Below are 23,319 nucleotides of genomic sequence, written 5' to 3'. Positions count from 1 at the left end.
CTATTTTGATTTTTACTCTTTTTGAAAACTTAATTGGTCATTTGTTAAAAATTTCCATTGGAGTAGTGAGAACACGAAAAAATGTAGTAAAACGTTAAGGCATATCAGTAATATGGAATGGTTACAGCGCTAGAAAACTATGGTGATCTGTTGGTTTTGCTGCTGTCTGACCTTCTGGATGAGATATTTATGCTATTTAGTGATTTTCTGCTCTTAGTTGTGCTCTAAGTGTTGAACCTGGCAAATCCCTTGTGTAGGTGATGTGCTTGAGAGAGGTGCTTATCGCTTACTGGGTGATACGTCTCACCAAAATTTTCCTTTTCACTCGAATACAGGACAAGAACTTCAGCAAGTTTAGCCATATCTTTTTTTCATTCCTTGGAAAAAGGTTCAAATTTGACCAAGGTACAGTTTCTGAAAGATGGGTTTGCACGTAGGCAAATCCTGACGAGCTCAATTTGCTACTAAAAATCACAGAATCACAGAACGTTAGGGATAGAAAGGGACCTTGAAAGATCATCTAGTCCCAATCCCCAAATAAAAATCTCTCGTGGCTCAGTCTGCTTTGAGCGTGGGCAAGCCTTGCAGCTCCTGGCGTCTGCCTTCTCTGCAGAGTGAGCACTGGTGCTTTCTCCTCACTGCATCAAAAAAAAAAAACAACCGGTGCCTTCTCTCTGCTGCCAGAGGAGGGCACCAAAATGAAATTAGGCCATTGGTGGTGATTACCTTTCTCCACTGATAGGTGTTAGGAGCAAGGAGCAATTTGTCAGGTCAGCTAGACAAACGGCCAAAATGGGACTGAGGAAAAGACTGCAACGGTGATAAAGAGTCTGATATGAAGAAAGGCTGTGGTGTTACAAATTGGAGGATGTGTGGCTGAAGAGTAGAGCCTGTGGTTGGAGAAGAGACAGAAGTGTGTGGCGGTGGACGTACCCTTTTAGATATGGGGAAAACCAAAACAGCCAACCAAAAGAAACCCCCCGAACAACAACAAAAAACCCGTCGTTTACATGCCAGAACAGATCTACAAGGCATATGCGTGGTTTGGAGATGTCACCGGGATCAGATGTCTTCTAAAGGCTGCACTGACAGCTTGCCTGACTTGCTCAGCATGCAACCCGTGACTAATCGCGGGCAGTCCTTTCGGGTCTAACGGAGCTGATGGGAAGACTTGTGGGCAACGTTCCTGTGATAATCCGGCTTGGCCCTGACTCAGGTGGTGTCCGAGCCCCTGGTTGGAGGGAGAATTTCCTGCTGCAGGAGACCCAAGATCACCTCCTATCCCTTGGCACTGAGCGACTTCCAAGGTCAAATGGGAGCAAGCCCTGTGTGTTCTTACAGCTCCTTTTAATGGTGCAGTAGTTCTCGTGGACAAACTGCCCCTGTTTTGTCTACCTGGGAAGTTCTCAGCTCTCCTGCTGGAGCTGATGCTCCTTCCAGACATGAAGCCGTGCACCCGACAGGGCTGAGGCTTCGTGCATAAGTACCACGGACAGAGACGACACTGCCCAGTCTAGGAAATCCTGATTTAAAGTAAGACAGCGTCAGAAAAACATTAATCAAATTGGAAGACAGAGCTAGGAGCCAATTCAGACAAGTGGTCTGAATATCCCATTTTGATTCTGTTTGACACCCAACATGGCTTCCCTGTGTTAGATTTAAGGTCAGCATGGCCAGTGACTAGGGTGTCTTTTGCCATGGAAGGTGGTGGTTTTTTTTCTAAGAGTGCTTTACAGGGATGGCGTAGTAGCAGAACTCCACTGGAATTTACTAAATGACCTGTTTTCTCCAAAATCCAATCTAGCCTGGGAGAGAACTTGTGCGCTGAGCACCGTGTTGTTGCTTTTTCAACACGACAACCAAACAGTTCAAAACGGTCTCCTTGGCTGCTCCTTGGCCGACTTCCAAGCACAGTCTCATCATGAAAAATCCAAGAGGATAATCATTATCTTGCTGTGTCAACAGCTGGCCCGTACGCTATCTCTATCACTCATCAGGGGCTGCTCCATTAAAATCCAGGAGGGGTGCTGCTTCAGCTTTGTGAATTACAAGTGGAGGTATGCGGTAACTTGCTGACCTACTGCTTTTTTTTTTTTTCCCTTTCCAATTAATCCATCCGGGAGGTGCCAGGTGCTGGTGAGCAGCGCTGTCCACGTGACGTAGCTTTCTCCTGCTCTTTTAATCATGAGGCATCACAAGGAGGAGGATGCCTGCAAGTCACTTGCAGCGAGATTAGCAGCAACGTGTTCAGAGGCAATCGTAATTTAGGTGGCACTGAAGGGCTCTGTCGACGAACTTGCTTCCCTCAACTATTCTTCGTGAATCCTGGAGAAGTGCTCTGCAGACTATGGGGTTTATATTACTGTTTTGCCATCGCTGTGTGTTCGGAGCGTGTTGAAAAACATGCTATAATTCCTCCTCCAATGAGAGAGACGAGGTTTAATTTCCAAACCTCTGCCTAGTATTATGAGCACCACCTCTGCGTGAACTCCAATTTATTGCTTTGCAAATTCTGCCTCTCTGTAAAAGCTCTTTTTTTTTTTTTTTGCTTAGATGCTGGCAGCAGCCAACGCTGCGCTCGAAACAACTGTGGCTGTTTGCACATACAAGCCAAAAAATATTCAGCTTGCTGAAATGATCACTATGATCAAATAAATGCCTGTAAGTAGGGATTGTAGTAGTGGGAACATACCTGTCGCATGATTAGGTGTCACTCTTCTAGAAAAGCATTTCCCATGCATTATATTTAAATAGAAATTATACTGTACACGGTTACACAGCATCTTATCAAAGCTTTTTCTGGAATTATTACTTGTTTATGTAACTGGCTGTGTTCAAAACTCAGGGCCTGTGTAGCTGCTTGTTATTTTCACATACGGAGGCCACAAGCTTTTCATTTTCCTTACATAAAAATAAATGAAAACGTTAAGTTTTGGAGAGAGGATTCAGACCCCTTAATTTCATTTAGTTATTGCCTTCCTATACTGGCCTGAATAATGGGATCATGGGGAAAAAGATGCAGCAGCACGTGAAAAACATTCGCCATCTTCTAGACTTGCTTTTGGGATTGCTTTCTGTTGAGCAATCTCTTGGTACAGCTTTTCCTCTTCAATCAGCAATGTATTGTCATGGGAGCCAAGTTGATAGCGCTCTGCGATGGGCCAGCGTCGTGGTCAGAGCAGCCAGGGCTAAGTTCTCAGTTTTGCTGTTTTATGTCCTTGGAGCCGTCTGCCCGCAGCTGATCTGAGTGATAGCGGGGCCTGAGAGGCGCTCCGAACAGCATGAAATTGGGGAGATTTGCTCCAAAGCTGACTTATTTCTGCATGTATGCAGAGAAGTGGAAGAGTGAGGGCACTTCGATGCAGCCCTTCGTACAGCTTTGTGTACCCCTTGGATCCAGTACCTTGCAAACAGTAGTTCCTGCAGTCCCTTGGCATTACTGGTCTGATTCTTATCCTGTGGTATGACTTTTTATTGAGTCTTAAGATTTAAAATAAACAAAAGCCAACACCAAAAACAAACACAAAAACCAAACATCCTAAGCAATCCATTACAGGTTCGATTTAACGTCTTGCATGCGAAACGAGATTTCCATCCCAGCATACATTTTATTAGCTAAATATCACGGGGACTTCTCGCAAGTTTACAGCCCTTGTCCCTCTCTAATATGCTGACCTCAATGATTTGAATTCCATCCAGCATCGACTGCAAGTCAGCTGCACTTGCAAATGATGAAGCTCTCTTACCCCCTAGTGGAAGTGTTTGTTACTCTTCGTTTTCTGTAGCCCTTTTGCTCTATCAAGGGTCGGAATTCATTGGCAAACATCTTTTTGATGTTTCTGTTGTCTTTAAAGTATCGCAGCATCTCCCTCCTACTGTGTAGTAGCTTGCCTTATTTCCTTTGATTTATATTTAGGGACTTGTTCATCAAATTTGTGGGGGTTTTGTTTAATTATATTGCATCTAACTTTTGGTTGTCTTCTGCAAAAGACTGGATTCCAGCTTTGTGTCGTCTAAGGCACTGCTTCAGTATGACTTCTATACAGTTACTAAGGTCAGAGTTTTTGCAAGTTGTTCCTTGTCTTAGGCCCCTACTAAATCCATATTATATATATTTTTGGGTATAATTTTTTTCTAGACTTTCTGCATTTGGAACAGTCTCAAGAGGAGATTAATGTACTGCTGAGGGAAGCTCGGAATTACTTGACTTGAATTTGGTTTTGATTGCAGTTACTGCAGATGAATCATATTTTATTACCAAGATTAAAAAACAGAGGCACTGAACTTTGGAGACTTTTCCCTCCTTCGTTATTTAAATAATAATTTCAGCTTCAGAAAATCAAGCATAAGCTAGATACAAAATGCATTTATTTAACGATATTTCAGGAGGAGGGATGAGACTTCCGTAGACGAGTTTCATATGCTTTCTGTATCAATGGTAATATGCTAACCATATTCTTCATGATTATAATAATTTTCATTTCAGTGAGCCTGAGGTATTAATGCTCTGAAGATTTGCATGCTTTTTTTTTTTTCTAAAAACACGGCATGGTCTCGAATGTTCAAAGCAGCAGATAGGGTTGCATAGACATTTGCCATCTACATTAGCATTGCTGATCAAATTTAGATGGCTCTCCTGCCAAAAATATCTCAAATATGCCTTGAGTTTAATCCTTCTGGGTCAACAATTCAGTCCCTGACTATGCAAAGAAACACGTTACATGATACTTACTAAAAATTAACGATTTTTGGTCTTCGATTGTCTTTTTGCTCTCGATTTCTTTATTGGGTGACTTTCACAGTACTCTTTAGTTGGATTAAAAAGCTTCCTTGTGGTTTTGCAGCTCAAACAAGGTACGTAGGTGTTCTTGTGCCAGCATTGTTCCTTGCTTTTTTTTTCCTCTGCTCTGTACCAATTTGCTTATAAACCGGATGAATTTTCCTTTAAACTTCATGGCAAAATTGAAGGTCAAAACAGGGAGGCTGATGCTGATGAGGGCTCTGAAGGCTTTTCCATAAAAACAATAAGCAAGGAGTTTGTCAACAGGGCTCTGAAAATGAAATACCCCAATATATTTCAGTTTCTGCTTAGGTTTACATAAGAATTAAGCATTTTAAGAAATGTTTATTTTTTGGCTTTACTAAAGATTTTGGTAAGGGCTTATGCTGTAGAAAACCAAATGCTGCCCAGAATTTTTACATTGACATTTATTACTTTCCTGGCGCACCAAATGAAAACAGAGAAGCATGAGACCAAAACCTATTACAGAAGAGGCTTACAAAATACCGGTTTGTGTATCCTTAAACAGCGATATTAAACGGCTTTATTAGCACAGGGCTTGTTTTCTAGGCCGTGTGTGTCGTTCACAGTTAATTGCAGGGAAGAATTTGCAAAATACAAGAGTTCTGAGAATTTTTCATGCCAAAATCTTGATCGGAGGCCAGGACCCTTTACCAGCCTTTGTAAACTGACCCAGAAAGAGAAATGAGACAAACAGGATCTGTAAACAAAGATCACGTGCTCTTCACAAATACATTTTGGAAGGATGGTTGCCTAGGGAAACAGGAAATGGGAATTATACAACAAACAAAAAGGACTGCCAAACAAATTTGCTGACCTTTTTTCGGGGAATTATGATGAAAACTGCTGGAATCCTCAGTATTTCACCATACTTCTGAACCTGAAGGTGGAGCAGAAGAATAGCCTGATAATTATACCATAAGTATTCAGAAAATACCAAAAACAAAACAACCCTTTCCTTGAAATATTTTTCCTAAAAGAAGCAACACAAAGCTGTGAGCTATGTAGTTGTGAGTTCATCTTGAATTTTTTTGAGTTTCCAGCTTTTTCAGTTATGTGGGAATCAATGCTTCCTTTTACAGATGAGCTAATAATAATTATTCCATTCATATCTTGCAGGGATTGCCTAGCTCTATTGCAATGCAGTTTTATTCTAATTTTGGAGACAGAGTTTCCCAAAGCCCTGTCCATATCTCGCCCTAGGAAACAGCAGCTCTCTGGATGTTTTTTCTGTGCCTCCAGGCATCACAAAGAGGAAAGGAATGAGCAAAGTTACCCAGGACCTACCCTTATGGGGGAAGGAAGGAGTCAGCTTCTGGGTGACGTTTCTTGCTCTGGTCCCTCTCATGTGGTTTTGGAGGGCACACGCGAGAAGTAAATTGTTTGCTTGGTGACTTCTACACAGCTCCTCTTTTAGAGATGTGCTGCTTCAGTTTTAAGTTGTGGCAGTTAACAAGAATACTGAAAGAGGAAAAAAAAATACTGGCTTGGCTTCACTCAGTCCATTGGAATTGGTTTTATGTGACAGATGAAGAGGTGAAAGTACTTAAAAAGAAGAAAATAGGGGAACTAGGTAGTGAGGTTAGATGTAAGATGCTCTTTATCCCAGAATACTGAGAAGTTAGTTAAATGAAATCTCCTGCTTGCACCATGGAAATCGGAAAATGTGCTGAAGTTCAGAGGGAGAAAAATGCTTTTGTCTGGTGCTTGGATCCTTTCTTGTGTACTCCTGCATTTTTAGTGTGTAACTTCTCTTTTTGTCAGTTCCAATGACAGGTTTCACTCAAAGGGCTACCATTGATCCAGAACTGAATGAAATCCATGTCTTGTCAGGGCTCAGTAAAGACAAGGAGAAGCGGGAAGAGAATGTAAGGAATTCTTTCTGGATTTATGACATTGTGAGGAACAGCTGGTAAGTTGATGAAAGGAGTACTATTTCTAACCTCCACGCGGGTTTCTTTAGAAAGCAATCCCACACGATCATACCTCCCAAGTAACTCAATAACTACTTATAACCATGCAGTGGTTGTTAATCTTAAAGACAACTGAGTTCCCTTCAGGCACCTCTCCCAGAGTCTTTAGAAAAAAGACACATGAAAGGGGGAAGCTGTATGAGCTCTTCCTTTACTGGAGGATGGAGGAGAAGTAAGTCCTTATATTAAATTTTTCCTGTAGGAAATGCTCAAGGCCAGGGTTCATTGTCAGTGCAACAAATTCAGTCAAAATGGAAGTTGTTAATTCCAGCGTACATGGTACTGTTTATTAGAAGTGAAGGAAACCGTTCCTCCCTTTATGAATGGGGATGGAGAAAAGTTCATGCTAGAGCTATCGGCTCTTTCCTGTCTGGATTCAGTATTTCATCAGGTGGCTGCTAGATTTTGTATTCTGAGAAAACATCTCCATCTATTTGCTATATGGTATTTGGTAATTGGCTGCCACTACCCCTTTCTGGAGCTGGCAGCATTGTTGTATTTAAGTTCTTTCTAACATGAGGCCAGTCACTCTGAAGGCATGTGTGCTGTTTTTTAAAAATGGGTCTTCAGTTGGAAAAAAACTTAATTCTGCATGGAAATCAGTGATTGAAATCATAGTTTTGATAAAGTTTGTGGCCTAGGTTTCCCATATCTCTGATGTGTCCAAGATGCTATTCTCCATAATGAAAAATATTTCATAGTGACCGTTCTGCTACCAAGTAATGCAACATCTGAAGATACCACCGAGGTACTATCAATCATTACTTATTGTTATATATTGCAGGTCTTGTGTCTATAAAAATGACCAAGCAGCAAAAGAGAATCCAGGTAAAAGCCTTCAGGAGGAGGAGCCCTGCCCAAGGTTTGCCCATCAACTGGTGTACGACGAGTTGCACAAGGTATGAGGGTTTAGATACATACACAATGATTTCACTCTTGTTGCTCATCCAGCATGGTTGATTCTTCGCAGGCAGTACGACTTAATACAGTTTTTTGTCTGATGTTCCTGTTTGGATTAATCTGGTGGGTAAATTTCAGTTAACTCATTGTTGTGTTTTGAAACAAGCAGTTAAGGTACTTTTCCCGTCAGTGCAAATGAAATGTGATGGCTCCTACACGCAATCAAAGTGCAGGCAGTGAATTTTACTAAACCTACAGATTTTGTCCAGCAGCTAGCTACTGACTGTTCTCATACTTGAAAACACCTGAAGTTTTGTGCATTATCTTCCGGGGCTGGATCTAAAAACCTGCTAGCAACTGGAGTTTTCTTTAAACTAAAGAAAAAAAACAAAACTTTTGCATTCATCCTTCCAAGTACTCTACATTTCTGTGAGAAAGCGTGTTTGAACACTTTGTTTTGATTCTGTGAAGAATCTGCTGTAGCAAGTGCCTTACCTTCCCCAGCATGTCAGAAGCAAAAATCATTCTTTAGAACTATCTGATTTTAATGGACAAATACATGCTTAATTATACTTAAAATTGTTTATAGTGTATGCATGACTGATGAGTAAACTTAGGGCATTGTGCAAGTTAACCGATAAAAACCTAAACCCAAGGATTAGGTTTCTGTAATTTCATTATCTATGAATTTAAATTAGTGACAAATTTACTTCAAATTTCAGGGATATTATGTGATTAAACATAATAATTTGTTTTACCCAGTTTAAAACAGCCTGAACTGAAAAAGACAAATATAATTATCATTCCGTAGGATGTTAATTAAATATGGGAAAGTTTGCAGGTGGAGGGGGGAATTTGAGGAAGAATGGGTGCAATGTCTGGAGAACTTGTGTTGTTCGTCTTCGTTGCACGTGTTAGTGGTAGGCTGTAAATACTGTTCCATCCTTGAAGTGTAAAGTACCATGAGATTGAGAGCAAAATTCTGTAAATTATTTTGAAGGTTTCTAAATCGTGGCAGTTGCCCAGCTTTGTCTGAAGAGCTGTTTGATGTGCTTGTTTTGAAGAGTCTTATTTTTAGAAACCTCTGTTCAAATGACCTTTCTAAACTCCTCTGATATAAATAAGGAGAGCCTACATCAGTGGGATGTAGAATACATTGTTTTGAGTGATTATTTTTAAAGCTGTGTAGAAAGGTAGCTTGTTAAGCTTCTTGAACCTCAGAATTTGAAGACCCTTTGTGTCTGTTTAATATCAGCAGTTCAGAGCCTGAAATACGAAATGATGTGAAGAAAAAAAAAATGAAGAAACTACGTCTTTTTTTTTAACACTTCCACATTCCTTGAGATTTGCCTCATTCTGCAAATATAGTTTTGCATTTCAAAGATGTTGCATCTGAAACTCTCAGAAAGGCTGTTAAAGACTACTTCATTTGAGCTACCTTCAAACTAATGAACTCTGCATACAGCCATAGTCAGTGTTTCTGTGATTGGTGTCTCTGGATTGATAGAAGATCAGTCACAGCAATGGTTGGGACATCTGACTCCAAATAAGATTTGGTGCTTTCCTTTCTCAGCTCTTCTTAGCATTACAGTTTTGCCTTTTTTGTTTTACTCTTTATTCAGGTAGATCTTTCCCTGTTGTTCCTCACGTAGTAATTGTATCAAACATCTTCCAGCTAGGCTGTTGTATTAAGGTGAAATAAATCTGCCTTTCCAGAGAAGATGGAAATATTTTTGTCTGCAAGACAGATTAAGGTTGTCTGGAGCTTACAGGACTTGAGGGGGATGCAGGCCTATTTTCATCTCCCAAGACTGTGGTGTGCTGGACTGGACATGTCACTTTATTTTGAACATCTTCAGCAGTGCACCTTCACTGACAGTGCTCTGACTGGAGTCAGTGCATTAGTCTACAAAGTTCCTTTTTTCTCAGTCTAACAAGCTTAAAAATTTCTTCTTCAAAGAGAGTCTTGATTGCTGTGATCATCTCACAATTATATGTATACAATCTATTTCGCCCTAAGTGGAGAAGGGCCCTAATGCAGGTGCCTTAATTTTGACAGTCTCATGATGGTGGTAGTTTGGCCTCTTTGAGGACATGATTGGAAAAGAGGTTGGTCATCCACCAGTTTGTGTTGTTTACATCAGGTATTTGGAACAGGGCAACAAGATTTGAATTGGATCCTTTTCTGCTCATGTTATGTACTTGAATATTTATGCTTATAAATTTTTCCTAAAGAAAGAGATTGCCTTGTTTGTGGATGTTTTGTTATCTTAATATATAAGCACTTCAAGAGAACTTTATTTCCTAAGGGATAAAGTAAACCTAATGAGGTTCATAATAAGATGGAGCAGCTTATCTAAAAGGGAGAGTTCTCCTTCCAGAATAAACTTCTCCAAATATGTTGACATAGTCGTTGTTTAATGGATGTACATAAACAGTCGGTTTCTTGATCTGCCTCTCGTTTGTGTAGGTTCATTACTTGTTTGGAGGGAATCCCGGCAAGTCCTGCTCTCCGAAGATGAGATTAGATGACTTCTGGTCTCTGAAGCTCTGTCGACCTTCAAAGGAATACCTGCTAAGACACTGCAAATACCTCATAAGAAAGCACAGGTATAGAAAAAAGATTTCACATTTTTCTTTTCAGAAGCCCTTTTTTTTTTTTTTCCCTTGAAGATGCTAAAAATTAAATACCCTATAAATATCACTTGACTGATTAAATGGTGATCTGCAACTTTGCTGATTATTTTTAGTTAAGAAAAAAATAAAAAATAAAAACAAACAACAAAACAGTTCAACATTAAAAGTAGTAGAGCAGGGCTAAACGAAATTGTAATCATTGACTTCACTCTGGTTTTACTATGTTATTCTAAAACTAAAAAACCAAGTCTGCCTATTGTGTGGAGAGTAATGGAGAATTTTTAGATTCCGTTTTAACTCTGCTGCTCATCAACATGTGCTTCGGTACTGTCACCTCCCAAGAAAAGGGAGCGCTTCCGAAGCAGTGTGCTAGGAGATAGTAACAGCTCACAAGGATGCTAATGAAGTCTGGGGGCTGAATTCCTTTGCACATCTGAGACTCCTCCACCGTGAGGTCACATCAGTGTTTCTCTTTCAGAACCGCTTGAAAGATTTCACTTATGCAGAATTCATAAGTACTTGCACTCAGGATGTTTCAGAGCTGCCTTATATTTGCTAAGGGGCAACAGCTTTTAAAATGAAGCTCCTGTTGTTACCTTAAGCAAGAAACTCTAGCAGTTAGAACCTCTCAGGATTCAGCAAATGATTTGAAACCAATAAATGCCTCTTTCTGCATTCTTGGTGAGAGTACTTCGTTATCAGGTCCTGCCAAGAGTTGAAGGTCAGTTTTTACTAATGGTATCTTCTGAGGCAGCAAGCAAATTGCTATACTCAACTCACAGTTGCTGCAGCTGGATGAGGCTTTTCGCAGGTTAGCGATGCATTAGATAAGGATACCTACAAAAACAAATCCAAGTCTTGCCAGTAATCTGGGAGATTTATTAACTCCCGTGGTAGTATGCAAATGCAGCTGTACTGCCTCCAGAGACAGCTCTGAATTACTTGTTTTCACTTGCATAAATTGCACTCAGAGTAAATATTGTTACGTATTGTCTGGCAGAAGTTGAGGTTTAATGCACCATTTTCCCATTTCTTGGGGTATGGGAGGGAGCCAAACATGCCAACTTAGAGCTGGTACGATGGCTGCATTGCTGGAGCTCTCTGGATTGTGACAACATCATCTAAGAAAATCTATATCAGTGTTTGGAAGAAGTAGTGTTTAATTGCCAAAATGTTATATATATCAGGTAACAGACATGGTCTTTGCATTCTGTGGACAAAGTGCCTTGAATTTTGAGATGATTTTGAAATTTAAGCTACAGATGTCCACTGTGTTATCAGTTGGGTAGCTTTAATCTATACAGCGTTACCCATTTTTTTTTACGTGAAGTAACTTGTCAAACTGGCAAAGGTAATTAAAGTATATTATGAATATAATGCAGTCTTGTAAGGGAGTTGATATACAGCTGTAAAGTAACCAAGAACATGGTTTTTAAGGTCCTTGTCGATGGAATCCAAAATTGCTTAAGTTATTTTCAAGGAAAGGCACTTTGGTGATTCAGATGACGACAACATGGAGTTTAATACTGTACTCAAAGGATAGGTGATAGGAGGAAAAACAGATAATGGTAAACCTCATCTTTTTTAGGATTATTCACCCAACTTAGCACTGTAGGGAAGCAGCTCTGCCCACTGAGGATGCTGAGCCCAGAATCCTTTTTGGAGTGTAGATGGCTGCATGTGTTTCCTCAGGAGCTTACAGCAGTTAGTGCTTCCCTTTATTCAGAGACAGTGAGAAAATAACACTGATGATGCATAGGCAATTTTTACATGTGTTCTCTTTCCGAAGGTGGGATATCAAAGTATAGTACTTATTTTTCACCCCTATTCTTCCCTCTTCTGTTGTCTGGCAGAGGTGGGGAGCGTTCTCCATCCCTTTCCTTGTAGCCAGGCTCCTTTGCGGTCAGGAACGTAAATATCCCTGGGGCTGTAGGGCTCGAGGCTTGTTTGTCTGAACCGTGCTCCTCGTGTGAGGTGCTGTTCATACTTCTACTTATGGGAAAATTAACTCTACTAAATGTTTCATGCTTGTATACAGCACCTTCTTAATACATATGCTTTCTGCTGTTGTAAGTAAGAGCATAGTACTTTGCCCTTGTAACTCCCTTAGAGCTCCCAAAAAACACTCCTCTGTGTTTCAGTCTGGCTCGACAGCACGCATTCTAGCAAATATGAGGCTGAGCTGCCCTTAATACTGTTTTGTTTGGGAATATTTGGCTGAAAGTTTTGTAGGGTAGGTTTTGCTCTGTGTAGAAATAGCCGTATTTAGCCCTACAGGAAATAGTTGTGCTCAAGGTTTGTATCTCTTCTTTGCAGGTTTGAAGAGAAAGCTCAGACCGATCCTCTCAGTGCACTGAAGTACCTACAGAATGATTTGTATGTAACTGTGGATCACTCAGACCCAGAGGAGACAAAAGAGGTAAGGATGAACGATCCTTGTCTTATAAAGAAACGTAAACTGTGTTCTCACGTTCTAGCACAGATTTTAAGCCTGTTACATTTTGTTTTTATTCAGTGTGAAAAGCTCAGACGGTGCACGGTGCTTTGCTCTATCATTTTCTCCACACTAAGGATCACACTGCTTTAGAAACAGGCGTTTTGCAGCTACCCATCCAGATAAAATAGGTTTTGTGCTCTTAATAGCGAAGACTAGACCTTTGTTTTAATTCCAGCGTACTGGTGTGTATTTTGGGAGCTTTAATTGAAACATAAACTTGCTGAAATGTCACAAGTCTGTGGTTGGTTGTGTGGTAGAAAGTGAATAGAAACTGCTATTCACGCTGCATTTTGGCTTGTCAATATCAAATAGTTCTGGGGGAGGCAAGGAACTTTTTTTCTCGATTATATCCATTTCTGGAAGTAGGTTGTAATGCAAGTTGCTCGCTAAACCTTAAAACTCTTATTTCCTCTGTTTTGAATATTATCCAGTAGGCATGTTCTTTGATTTGTTCCAGGAATTTGCTCCCACTTCCTGTTTTGATTCCATTACCGCAGTACGTGTCACTTTACAGCAGGAATTAAAGAAGTAGCGTAAAGTGGCAGATAAGGTGGTTGACTTGACTCTGCCATTAATTTCCACGTGGAACTTGGGGCAGCCAGCTGGATACACAAGCATTCGATGCTGTGGTTAGGTAGATCAGGAGGAAGAGAGTGCATTACCCGCTTTGGAAGTGATTCGACAGCTCCTTTCATCAAATTGCAGTACTAGAATGAGCTCTGTTACTCCATGCTGGGTCTCTGAATTAAATCACTTAATCTGCTGCATTACTTTATCGAGAGAAATTATCTTTATACAGGCACAAAAAGTTATTTTAAGGGTTATTTTAAGGGGAATAGCTTTCTTGCATAAGAACAGCATAAAATTGTGAAGTTACCAAAAGGAGGGAAAAAAATATTTACTAACACTACTGATCACATTTAACGGTTGTAAATTCTGGTTAGGCTTCATAAATTTCTGGTCCAATGCAACATGCAATTGCTGTGCCTGCAAGTTTTCTGTTCGGTGGTTTCTCGCTGAGCCTGTCCCATATCTCAAGTACTTTCACACCTTTTCTAGCTATTTCTAGCATAGGAAAGACATAATTATTCCTCATTTTCTTCAGCTGGAAAAGGAGACTTTTTCCCATGCAGCACACTTCAAGGAGGCTTCAATTATCCCCAATCTTACCAGTGTCATAGCACTTTCTTCTTCCTATTTGAACCTGCAATAACCTGTAACACACAGTAATGATTCTGGTGCTCTCTTCTCACCTTCTCCTCTGCCCTCTGTGACATAAGATGATGCCCTGTGTTCTCTGCTTTGCCTTTCCCTCTGTGACACGTGTTCTGGTAGCCTCCTCATGTCTGTGAAGGCCGTGGGTGTCATTGGCCAGCTGCTCCTGAAGATATCCTACATCTCTTGGCGGCTTGTGCCTTTCTGTTGCTGGAAAAGAAAATGTTTGTGGTATGACCAACAAGCTCCTCTGCCTTTAGTACTGTACCCAGCAGCCCAAAGGAACTGCCGTTAGGGCTGTACATTGTGTACGTAAGGGATAGGGAGTCCCTTAATTCTCTACATTTGATGTTCCCAGTTCAGTCTGTAGCATTGAATTTGTCTGCCTTGTGAGAACGAATTTCCTGACTGCCGGAGTCAAGATTTGGGGTAAAAGTAGCTTTTTCATGCAGGATTCAAACAGAATAAAAAGTTGATAACTAATTATTCCTTTTCACAGGACTTACTAGTGTTCTGCACATTAATGATCTAGCATATGAGCGGAGGTAGCTCAAACCAACTGGGTGAATATGGCGACCCCTTCCTCTGCAATCCTAATGCCCGACCCAAGGAAAATTCAATAGCTTCTGTCTGTCCTGTGGGCCTGCAATCTGTGCTTGCTGTTCGGCAAGCAATTTAAAGCTCGGTTCCAGCGGTCTCCTAAAATCATTTAACAATTTCTGGGAGTCTTTCTTGTTTGTTTATTTTGCAAAAAGCAGTTGCTGGTCAAAAAAGCTTTGACTTCTGGAGCTTTTTGCGTTGGAACCGATCTGCCTGGTCAGTGGCACGGAGCCAGCCGCCGCACTGGTAGCGACTGGGTGTATTTCCAGTTGACGTCAATTTACCTTCCGGTTATCACATCGAGTTGGCTTTTTGCTCTGGCATTACATCTTCAAATAGCTCGTGTGCTTTCCAGAGGACTGACGCAGGCTTTTTGGATTCCATATCAGATTTCAAGCAGCAATTTGATTGTGCATCTCGGCGCAGACACCTACATGCTCTGTCTTTATTTGTAGTTGAGATGGTCGTAATTAATATCAGGGGCTATATATATCCGATTGTACTGCTCTATGCGGACTGCAACCATTGAACGCCGTGTGGCTTCTTAGTGTGGCAAGTTTTAAAAGAAATCACCTTCCATTCTGCGTGTTCTTCTCCCTCTCTCCAAGCCTGCTGTTAAATTTGGAAAGGACAAAACTGTCTTGAGTTCATACCTGACTTTGCGTTACGGTTCTCTTAGAGACAGGTCTGTGGGGTATGATATTACGAGCAGAATTTCACTTCAGGGTAAGGCTTACTTGTTTTATAATACAAGTAATTTCTTCTAACTTTGTTAGGCAAGTCTCTTCAGCTGTTTTGAGTTGGATGCCAAAGAAAATAAACAGACTGTTCTTGAAACTAACTTTGGCGTTAGTAACCAATTTTGTTTAAAGTAGCATGACTGATTGACAGTAGGAACATACCCCCAGATTTTCCTTTCTTTGTTGTGAATTTTAGCAATGTTAATGGGATGGCAGTTTTACTTCCTTTTTTATTTTTATAAAAGGAAGTCATAGATGCCTGCGAGCAATAGGTGTCTCATGGGTGCTTGCTTTAGTGGCCACAGGCTGTATGCCAGCTCCAGCTCTGCTGTTGCCCACAAATGCAGATCCAGTTCTCCTTAACTGTATTTCTGCTTGAAATCACTTAGATCTCTTCAGTTCAGTGCTTCCAGATCAGTCCATCTTTGTAATTTGCTGGCTGTGGATTAATAGCTCTGATGCTTTATGTAAGGAGCGTAGATCCCCAGAGCACGTGGAAGTTTGTGCATTCTAGTTCACGGGGAGATGAAAGTTGTCTAAAAAGCTGGCATTGGTAGTTCTTGATTTTAAAAAAAATACATCTGCCAGCATGGGTGTTCTTCTGTTTCATATACAAATAGATGTACCTTCAGTGATAGTTTAGATATTCAGAAGAAGCAGCTTTTAAAGACATAAGGAAGATCAAAATGGGAATTTATAGTGAATTCCCAAGTTTTTAACTTAAAAACGTGCTATTAAAGCATGAAAACATCAGTTGATCACATACAAGGCTAAAAACGTGTTCCTCGAATGCTGGAGGGATCACACCCAGAACGCTGCTGCTGCTTAGCGGTCTGCAGAAGAAATGAAGGTGCTGGAAAAAGTGACCAGTGCTGCCCTGTTAAAGGGGAGTGAGATGATGTTGTACAACGAGATCAAGATTTGCATAGAGAATTCTACGTTTGGTGGAGAGAAGATTTCAGCTGGAACCTGTGATTGCCCTTAGATACAAGTAAAAGCTGCATTCTGTTTTTCTTGGAGAAAGGGAGGAGAAGGAGCAAGGACCTGGAGGCCAATTTGAGGCCTGACTAGCTCGTAGTCTGGGCTGGAGGCCCCTGTTCAAGGCTGCTTCATACTTTCCATTCTTGAGACCTTTTCTTTAATAAACTTGCCAGATAAAGCCAGCGGAGCCCAAAAGTATTGTTTGGGTCTGCGTTAGACTGAAATTTCTGGGAAAATTTAAGCCCAAATAGGAAAAATAGTTCTAGGAAGGAGCTAAGAAAAGCACGCTTCTGTTCTTCGTGTCCTGCTGTGATTCTTTGTAAAGCCTCAGGGTCTGAGTGCTGCAGGAACAGAGGTTTTGGAGCCAAGGAGCCTTTGAAAAAAGTGTTCAGCCCTCCCAGACTTCAGCTTGTGACGGCTCCATCCTCAAAGAATTCGAGCCTCTTGCTTCTTCTTTGTGCCTGCACTGCGAGGCACCGTCCCGACAGAATGGGTCAAAGCGGAGAAAAATTGCTTTCTGCTGTGATCTGAGCGCTCAGAGCACGCGGACGTTGGGGAGGAGGAATTAGGTCTGATTCATGCAACCCGCCAGGTATCCCAGCCGGGAGTTATTTGGTGTTAATGGGTCTGTTTGTGCAAACAGCACAGCAAATAGGCTAAAACCTGCACGGGTTGCCACACGGTGGAATTGTTTTTTTTTTTGCTTCAGGTAGAAACCAAGGTAAAGTATGTGCAGCACTAAAAGAACAATAATAATGGAAACACGAAGGCTGTAAGTTGGAAAATGCTGGAATTAATATTACCAGTGTTGTCTTAATTTGTCTTTAATGTGGTTGATGAACCTTGTGTTAGTTAACCAGATCTGTTTATCTCTAAGGAACCCTATAGTCTCAGCTCAGAAGGTGGGTTGGATCTCGGAGAGAGAAGTTAATTGTGTAAGGAAGGGAGCTGTTGTCTTGTGAATGGAGGCTTAATTTGGAGTAGCTGAATCCAGTGAGACAAGGGGGTTGTCGGAAGAAAATGGGTGGCATTGTGACGAAAGCAGTTGGATGCTTCTGCTGGATAATTGAATTCTGGTCCTGCCTCTGTAAGAGAGATGCTTTGTGACGTTAAACAAATGGCTTTTCCTAGATGGTCATTAATCGGGTCTTTCATTCCGGTACCCGGTGGGAGAGATCTGATGGGTGGTTTGCTCAGGGCTTTGCTCTTGTGGCTCTGACTGAATTCAGAGGAAGGTGTTTGATACCAAATGTTTTGAAAAATCAAATTCTGGTAGTTTCACATAGCAGACCCAGAAAGAATCAGAACTTGGAGTGCTATCTGGCAGGATAGAAGTTAATACAATAGAAAAAACTAATGAAGAAATTAATGGCTTTAGAGCATAGTTTGAGCTGTAAGGGGGGAAAAAAAACCAACTGCATCAGATATACGCTATGAAGAGTGTGTAGGGGACCTGGTCTTGAGTAAGCCACAGCCCTACTATGCATGGGGGAAAAAAAAGAAAGGGCCCTTTGGGAAAACATCACAGGGCTAGCTGACATTGTAATGCAAATGCAGAGTGAGCCAGCTTAAGCATCAGTGCTGTCTGTAATTGATGTTCATAACTTGTGTGCTTGACTCTTCTATCCGAAAGTGCTTTTAAAGTGTGAGATGATGCATAAAACACCCTTTTAAAGCAAATGAAAACACACCAGTCAAGGTTAACTGAAGTGCAGCGGCATCAGGGAAGGAGGCAAGATATTCCTTCCCCAAAAAGCTGGAGAGGAACTCGTAGCAGTGGAAATTGGTCACGCGTGGTGTGAAGAGACGGGAATACTTGGCAGAAGGTTTGATTTTTGGTCCCAGTTCAGCGAGTTCCTACCTGGATCCGACTGTTTGGTCTCTTAAAGCTGGGCATCCTGAGGCCTGGCCCTAAGCAGGGCTTGGTTCTGTTTCCAGCAGGATGGCTGCGGTTGCTGGGGGAGGAAGGAGCCCCTCAAAGCATGTGGCATCTGCCCTGTCCCCGCCGAGCTGGCTTAGCGTGTCACCAGGCAGCTGGCAGCAGGCCCCTGAGGCGGTTGTGTGCCGAGGGGAAGGTGGCCAGGACATGGCACTCGCAGTCAGAAGGAGCACGGGTTCAAGCCACCGGTTTTATGGGAATTTTGGAGCTGTTTAGGCTGGGCTTCTGTTTACGTACGGTACTGACGTGGAGCCAAGTTGCTCTAGCAGCGAAGTACTGGTGTAGTGTTGCAGTCCCTTTTGATTTCATGTAATCAGACCTCACTGAAGAGGGTATTTAATCAACCTCTTCCCCCTATTCTGCAGTCTGTCAATTCTGTATCTTCCTAACTTGTTCTTAAATGTCTCTATTGATTGCTTTCTCTGATAATAGCCTCCACAAAAACCTGCAAATTTATTCCAGCACCCTAGTAAGAAGGCCTTACTTCAGGCTGTTCTTTTTCTTGATGTCATACTGAAGTTGATCTTACTGATTTTTTTTTTTTGTCTCCTTGCACTTAGTTGTAGATTTACCTTTTTGTAGGTGCCTTTCACATCTGTGACTTGTTGCTGTTTCATCCTTGGACATTCTTCCATGGAGGCTGTGCAACCCTGACTCCTTTTAACTTGATTAATAGAGCTTGAGTCTCAAACCACTTGATTCTTCTAGTGCTTTCCCTGCATGCTGCTAATTGATATAGGGCATCCAAAAGTGGTTGCCTTATTGTGGATGAGAACTCAGGAGCCTTGATAACCGAAGGAGCACTTGATTTACTTGAAGACCTACTCCTTTTCATGCATTTCCTACTGTATTTGTCACTTTTGCAATAGGATGATACTGGCCTGTTCATGGCACTGTTTTGGTGTCAGAGCATTGATGGCAACTCCCAGTAAAGTTATCTGACCTATGTGCCACTCCGTCCTAGCTTAATCTCAGCAAATCCTTGCTAATTTACCATAAATAACATACAAAAGCATACAAAGTGCTATGGAAGTCAAGATGGGAAACGTCCGAGTCCCATCCCTAGGGCCTGCTGCCCTGCTCTAGAAGAAATTAGATGGAAGTGATGCAACCCGTAGTTGCCAAATCTGCTTTGGCTGCTACTTGTCACCTTCTCCATCGTCTGTTCCATTTCTTCTTGAAATTGAAGTTACAATGATGGATATGTAATTCCTGGCTGTTCTCCCCGCCCCTTCCCTCAACATTGCTTCTCTTCTGTTTTTAGCCTCCTTTGCTTGGGCTGTGCGCTGTAAAGACACACAGGCAGGAGACAGAAGATTGCAGGCCTTTAAGGGATTGGCTAATTCTTGGAAGAAACATGACAAAGCGCTAGGCTTTGCTGTGACACGAGGAACTGCAAACAGCAGCTGGGGGCGGAGGAAAGCTAGTGCTGCCTGTCTATCAGCAAGGCATTAGGGGAGAATAAAGCTGTGAAGGTGTTACTTAAACCACTTTCACTCTTGATTCTGATGTTCCCAAGCAAGGGACTTTCTTCTTTTTTTAACTTAAAAAGACCTTGCCTCGAACAAGCTTGTGATGGGAGCTGCTCTGGCAATTCAGAAAGGTTATCGCCGTTTAAGAGCTTTCTCTGTGTTCAAGAAGTTGATGCTGCACTTGAGCAGTTAACCTGTTTTTGTGCCATCTAATCTTTCCTTGCAGAGACTGCACCACACTCATCTCTAGGAATGCTGCGTGAAAGAGCTTACCTGACTTCTGTGCTCTGACATCTGCCAAAGAGGCAAAAAAAAAAATGTTAAAAATACATATAAAAATAAATGTTAGCGCTCTTCTTGTCAAGTACCTTTCATTGAACTGATGCTGGTCTAAGCAAGACCTCTTGGAAAAAACATCCAACTTGTGCTGCCGAGGTGACAAACGGTGTTGCTCATATGAAAGCATTGCTGTTATTTGTATGCATGTCACAGTAATTCTGAGGGTTGTGCAAAGAAAACCCAGTAATTCTAAAGCCACCTGTACCGCTATGAATCTTTTGGTGTTTTTTTCCCATGCAGTTAATAACACTTCTTTCTTCTTCCACCTCCTCTTCTGCAGTTTCAGCTTCTTGCCTCAGCGTTATTTAAGTCTGGCTCGGATTTCACCACTCTTGGTGAGTATTGTGTAGCAGAAGAATCATACTAAATATGTTCCCTCTCATAAAGATCATTACTGTTCATTTCTGCTGTTTTTTTTATATCAAAAGCTTACAGTTCTTAGGAGTATTGTGAGCCCTTTTCGGTTTGATTATGCGAAGTGCCGCATTATAGGCATTTGAGAGGGAGTAGAATGACCAGTGTACAATGCCTTGAGCCCATATTTAAAACATCTGTCACCAGTGGTTTTAAATCCGTGCCTCTGGGGAGTATTTTGTGTCTCTTATTACATCTGATGCTTTACTGTTACCCAAATAAACAGAAGCTTTGGTCAGAATAAAGTAACTCCCGTCATGTCACTTTGGAATCTCACAGCATGGCTACGGCTCTGTTTGCTGGGATAGCTGCAATTCCTGGAGTAGTTTGGTTCGCTCTGTTCTTTGCAAAACTAGTTCTTTGGGCAGAATGTCAAGACTGAAGACAGCAGTGGCGTGTAGGTCTGAAAACAGGAGGTCTGAGCCAAAGCCATAATTTGTTTTGCTATTCTATCCAGTTAACTCTTCTCAAGGGTTCAGATGTTAATCCTGGGCAAGCTATAGGAAGACTATTGGCATAATTCACGTTCTTTTGATTGTGTTGCCATCCCTTTACGGAGCTCTTCCTAGGAGCGTGGATGACTTCACTTTTTGACAAACATAATTCCCAATCTAAGGAACTGAGGGAAGGAAAAAGCCACTGCTCTGTCTGCCCTGCTGGATGAGGAAGCTCTGCTGAGTTTGTGTGCTTTGGAGGATGTTACCTAGTTGTTGCTATTTCTTAAAATACAGATTTTTAAAGAAAGACAGCACTTGTTTCAGGAAAGCTTGCCCTCCCCTCCCAACTTCTAAGTGCTCTGAAGGATGAATTAGTTTATCCTGCAGTAACACCGCTGTGTTTTATAGTACAATGCTGTAGTCAGAGATTGGCTTCACAGATAGGAGGACACATACATCAAGTAGTGCTGCTGAAATAAAACAACCAAGCCCTCCTTGATTTGATTAACTTGCTTGACTTTGATTAACTGAAGAGTGAATTAAAAAGCATTCTTCTGAGATACCAGTGATTTAAGTAAATACAAAGCAGAGGAAATCGTTGCATGCCCGCTCTATTGTTCTTGCTGTTGATGGTTTAAGTATGGGGATTTGGATAAACAATGCTGCTGCGGTAGACTAAACCCTCCCCTGTCGGGAGGAGGCACTTCACAAAACGAGTTGGCGAAGACCCTGTGCCAAGACTCAGGCTGGGACCTCAGTGCAGTCCAGGGATTAAATAACAGCTCTTAACTTGGGACTCCTACCATCAGCAGAGCTGGTCTCGAGAAAAACTGCAAGCAACACAAGTACCAGTTCTGGCTAAGACAGCCGTGAGATAATGAGGAGAGCCTGGGGATAGAAGAAACGAGGCACCAAATAAAAATAGCTACAGAGGTCTTGTTTTCTGGGACATCAGAGCGGTCCCCTGAGGACTGTCGCTTCCCCAATTTCTTCAGGACCGTCCACGAGCCTGACAGCCGTTTGCTTATTGCTTTTTATGGAGTTTTAATTTCGGTGTTGGCTTGGGGTGACACGAGCTGTGTGTGCGTAGGCATGTAGTAGGTGGGATGGGGAGCTGGTGGCCTTGTTTGTAGGATGCTACAGATGTGAGCTGGGCTGTAGTGGGGAATAAAGCAGTTAATTAACGCTCATCGTTGGCTACAGCGATGTATTCATGGGCAAAGGGGTTAAAGCAGAAGCAGCGAATAGTTAACAGCCATCCAGAATTGAAAACTGATGTATCCTGCAGCTAAACCGAGCATTTAAAGCAGTGAGGGCTGACGAGTTTTCCATTCTCTTCCTCCCCCAGGATTTTCAGACGTCGACCACACTTACGCGCAGAGAACTCAGCTGTTTGATACACTAGTCAACTTCTTTCCGGACAACATGACCCCTCCAAAAGGCAACCTGGTAGACCTCATCACGCTGTAACGGAGCAATCACTGGACACATGGAAGAGGGGGAAAAGCATCCATTTTCAGTATTTTAATTTTTTTACTGCATTGATTGACTGCTGGGATGAAGTTATATAGTAACCCCTAGGTGTTTGAGAGGGGTTTTATACTTGTATGGTGAATCCCTGAAGCTTTTCCCTTGGAGTAGGTTAATAAAAATGTAACTGACATACTTCTGACTAAATACATATATTTTTTCTGACTTTGAATTTTTGAGTTAGCAAATGAAAGGAGAAAAGAGGGGGGAAGAGAAGAAAATAAAACCCCATCACGCAGTGATTGTTTTTGCCTGTCGGGGAAAATTGAGATTCATGGGCTGTCTGGAATTAAAGATGATGGGTTTTATTTTGGGTTTCATGGGAGAGGGGGTGGTGGTTCTTTGCTCATGTAGCTAGCCATGATATATTGTTTTGTCCTACAACTTCATTCTCAGCAGCTGAATAACTTGGCAGCAGGACACTGGCGTGTGTTGAGGTAATAGTAATGTATGTGTCTCGAGTCTTGTAATCGCAGCGTGTCATGTGAAGGGAGCATGTGTGACAAATTGTCTGTCTCCTTGTCTGAGATCCTGGCTGGCAGCAATGTCAAATCGCATTTGATATCCATTTCAAACCTAAATACCTAAATGCCTAGCTTCCATTCTCTGGAGCTTTCCACTTAGACCTGACAGACAATTGGGAGCTCTGGAGAAACTGTCAGAAAATGGGAGTGCTGGGGTTGTCTGCACAGGCTCCATTTCAGGGATCTCTCTGTTCTTGCTGCCGTGCTCTCCTGCTGAGAAACTTTGCAGGTCCTCACAGAGCTCTGCAGAACTGGGTCTTCCACGCGCACACCCAACCACTGCAACCCGACCCCAGGTTGGGTGTAGGATTTCTGAAGCA

At 41.9% G+C, this 23,319-nt stretch overlaps 1 protein-coding gene across 3 annotated transcripts in view; it reads left to right on the top strand.

Moving 5' to 3' along the window:
* Positions 1–22,610, top strand: part of MKLN1 (muskelin 1) — a 94,236-nt gene extending 71,626 nt beyond the window's left edge. For 2 of the 3 annotated variants that reach the window (XM_067001401.1, XM_048062481.2), the window contains 6 exons: positions 6,566–6,713; positions 7,559–7,673; positions 10,145–10,284; positions 12,628–12,730; positions 20,375–20,429; positions 22,294–22,610. In XM_067001401.1, the coding sequence (XP_066857502.1) occupies positions 6,566–6,713; positions 7,559–7,673; positions 10,145–10,284; positions 12,628–12,730; positions 20,375–20,429; positions 22,294–22,415 (683 nt within the window). In that variant the 3' untranslated portion in view covers positions 22,416–22,610. The remainder of the gene's footprint in view (positions 1–6,565; positions 6,714–7,558; positions 7,674–10,144; positions 10,285–12,627; positions 12,731–20,374; positions 20,430–22,293) is intronic. The other variant, XM_067001431.1, reaches the window with a different exon arrangement.
* Positions 22,611–23,319: the final 709 nt, after the last annotated feature.

The sequence above is a fragment of the Anser cygnoides genome, chromosome 1 (genome assembly GCF_040182565.1).
Source record: "Anser cygnoides isolate HZ-2024a breed goose chromosome 1, Taihu_goose_T2T_genome, whole genome shotgun sequence".
In the NCBI taxonomy this organism is placed as follows: Eukaryota; Metazoa; Chordata; class Aves; order Anseriformes; family Anatidae; genus Anser; species Anser cygnoides.
Note: the sequence above shows the minus strand (reverse complement) of the source record. Positions and strands in the feature narration are given on the sequence as shown.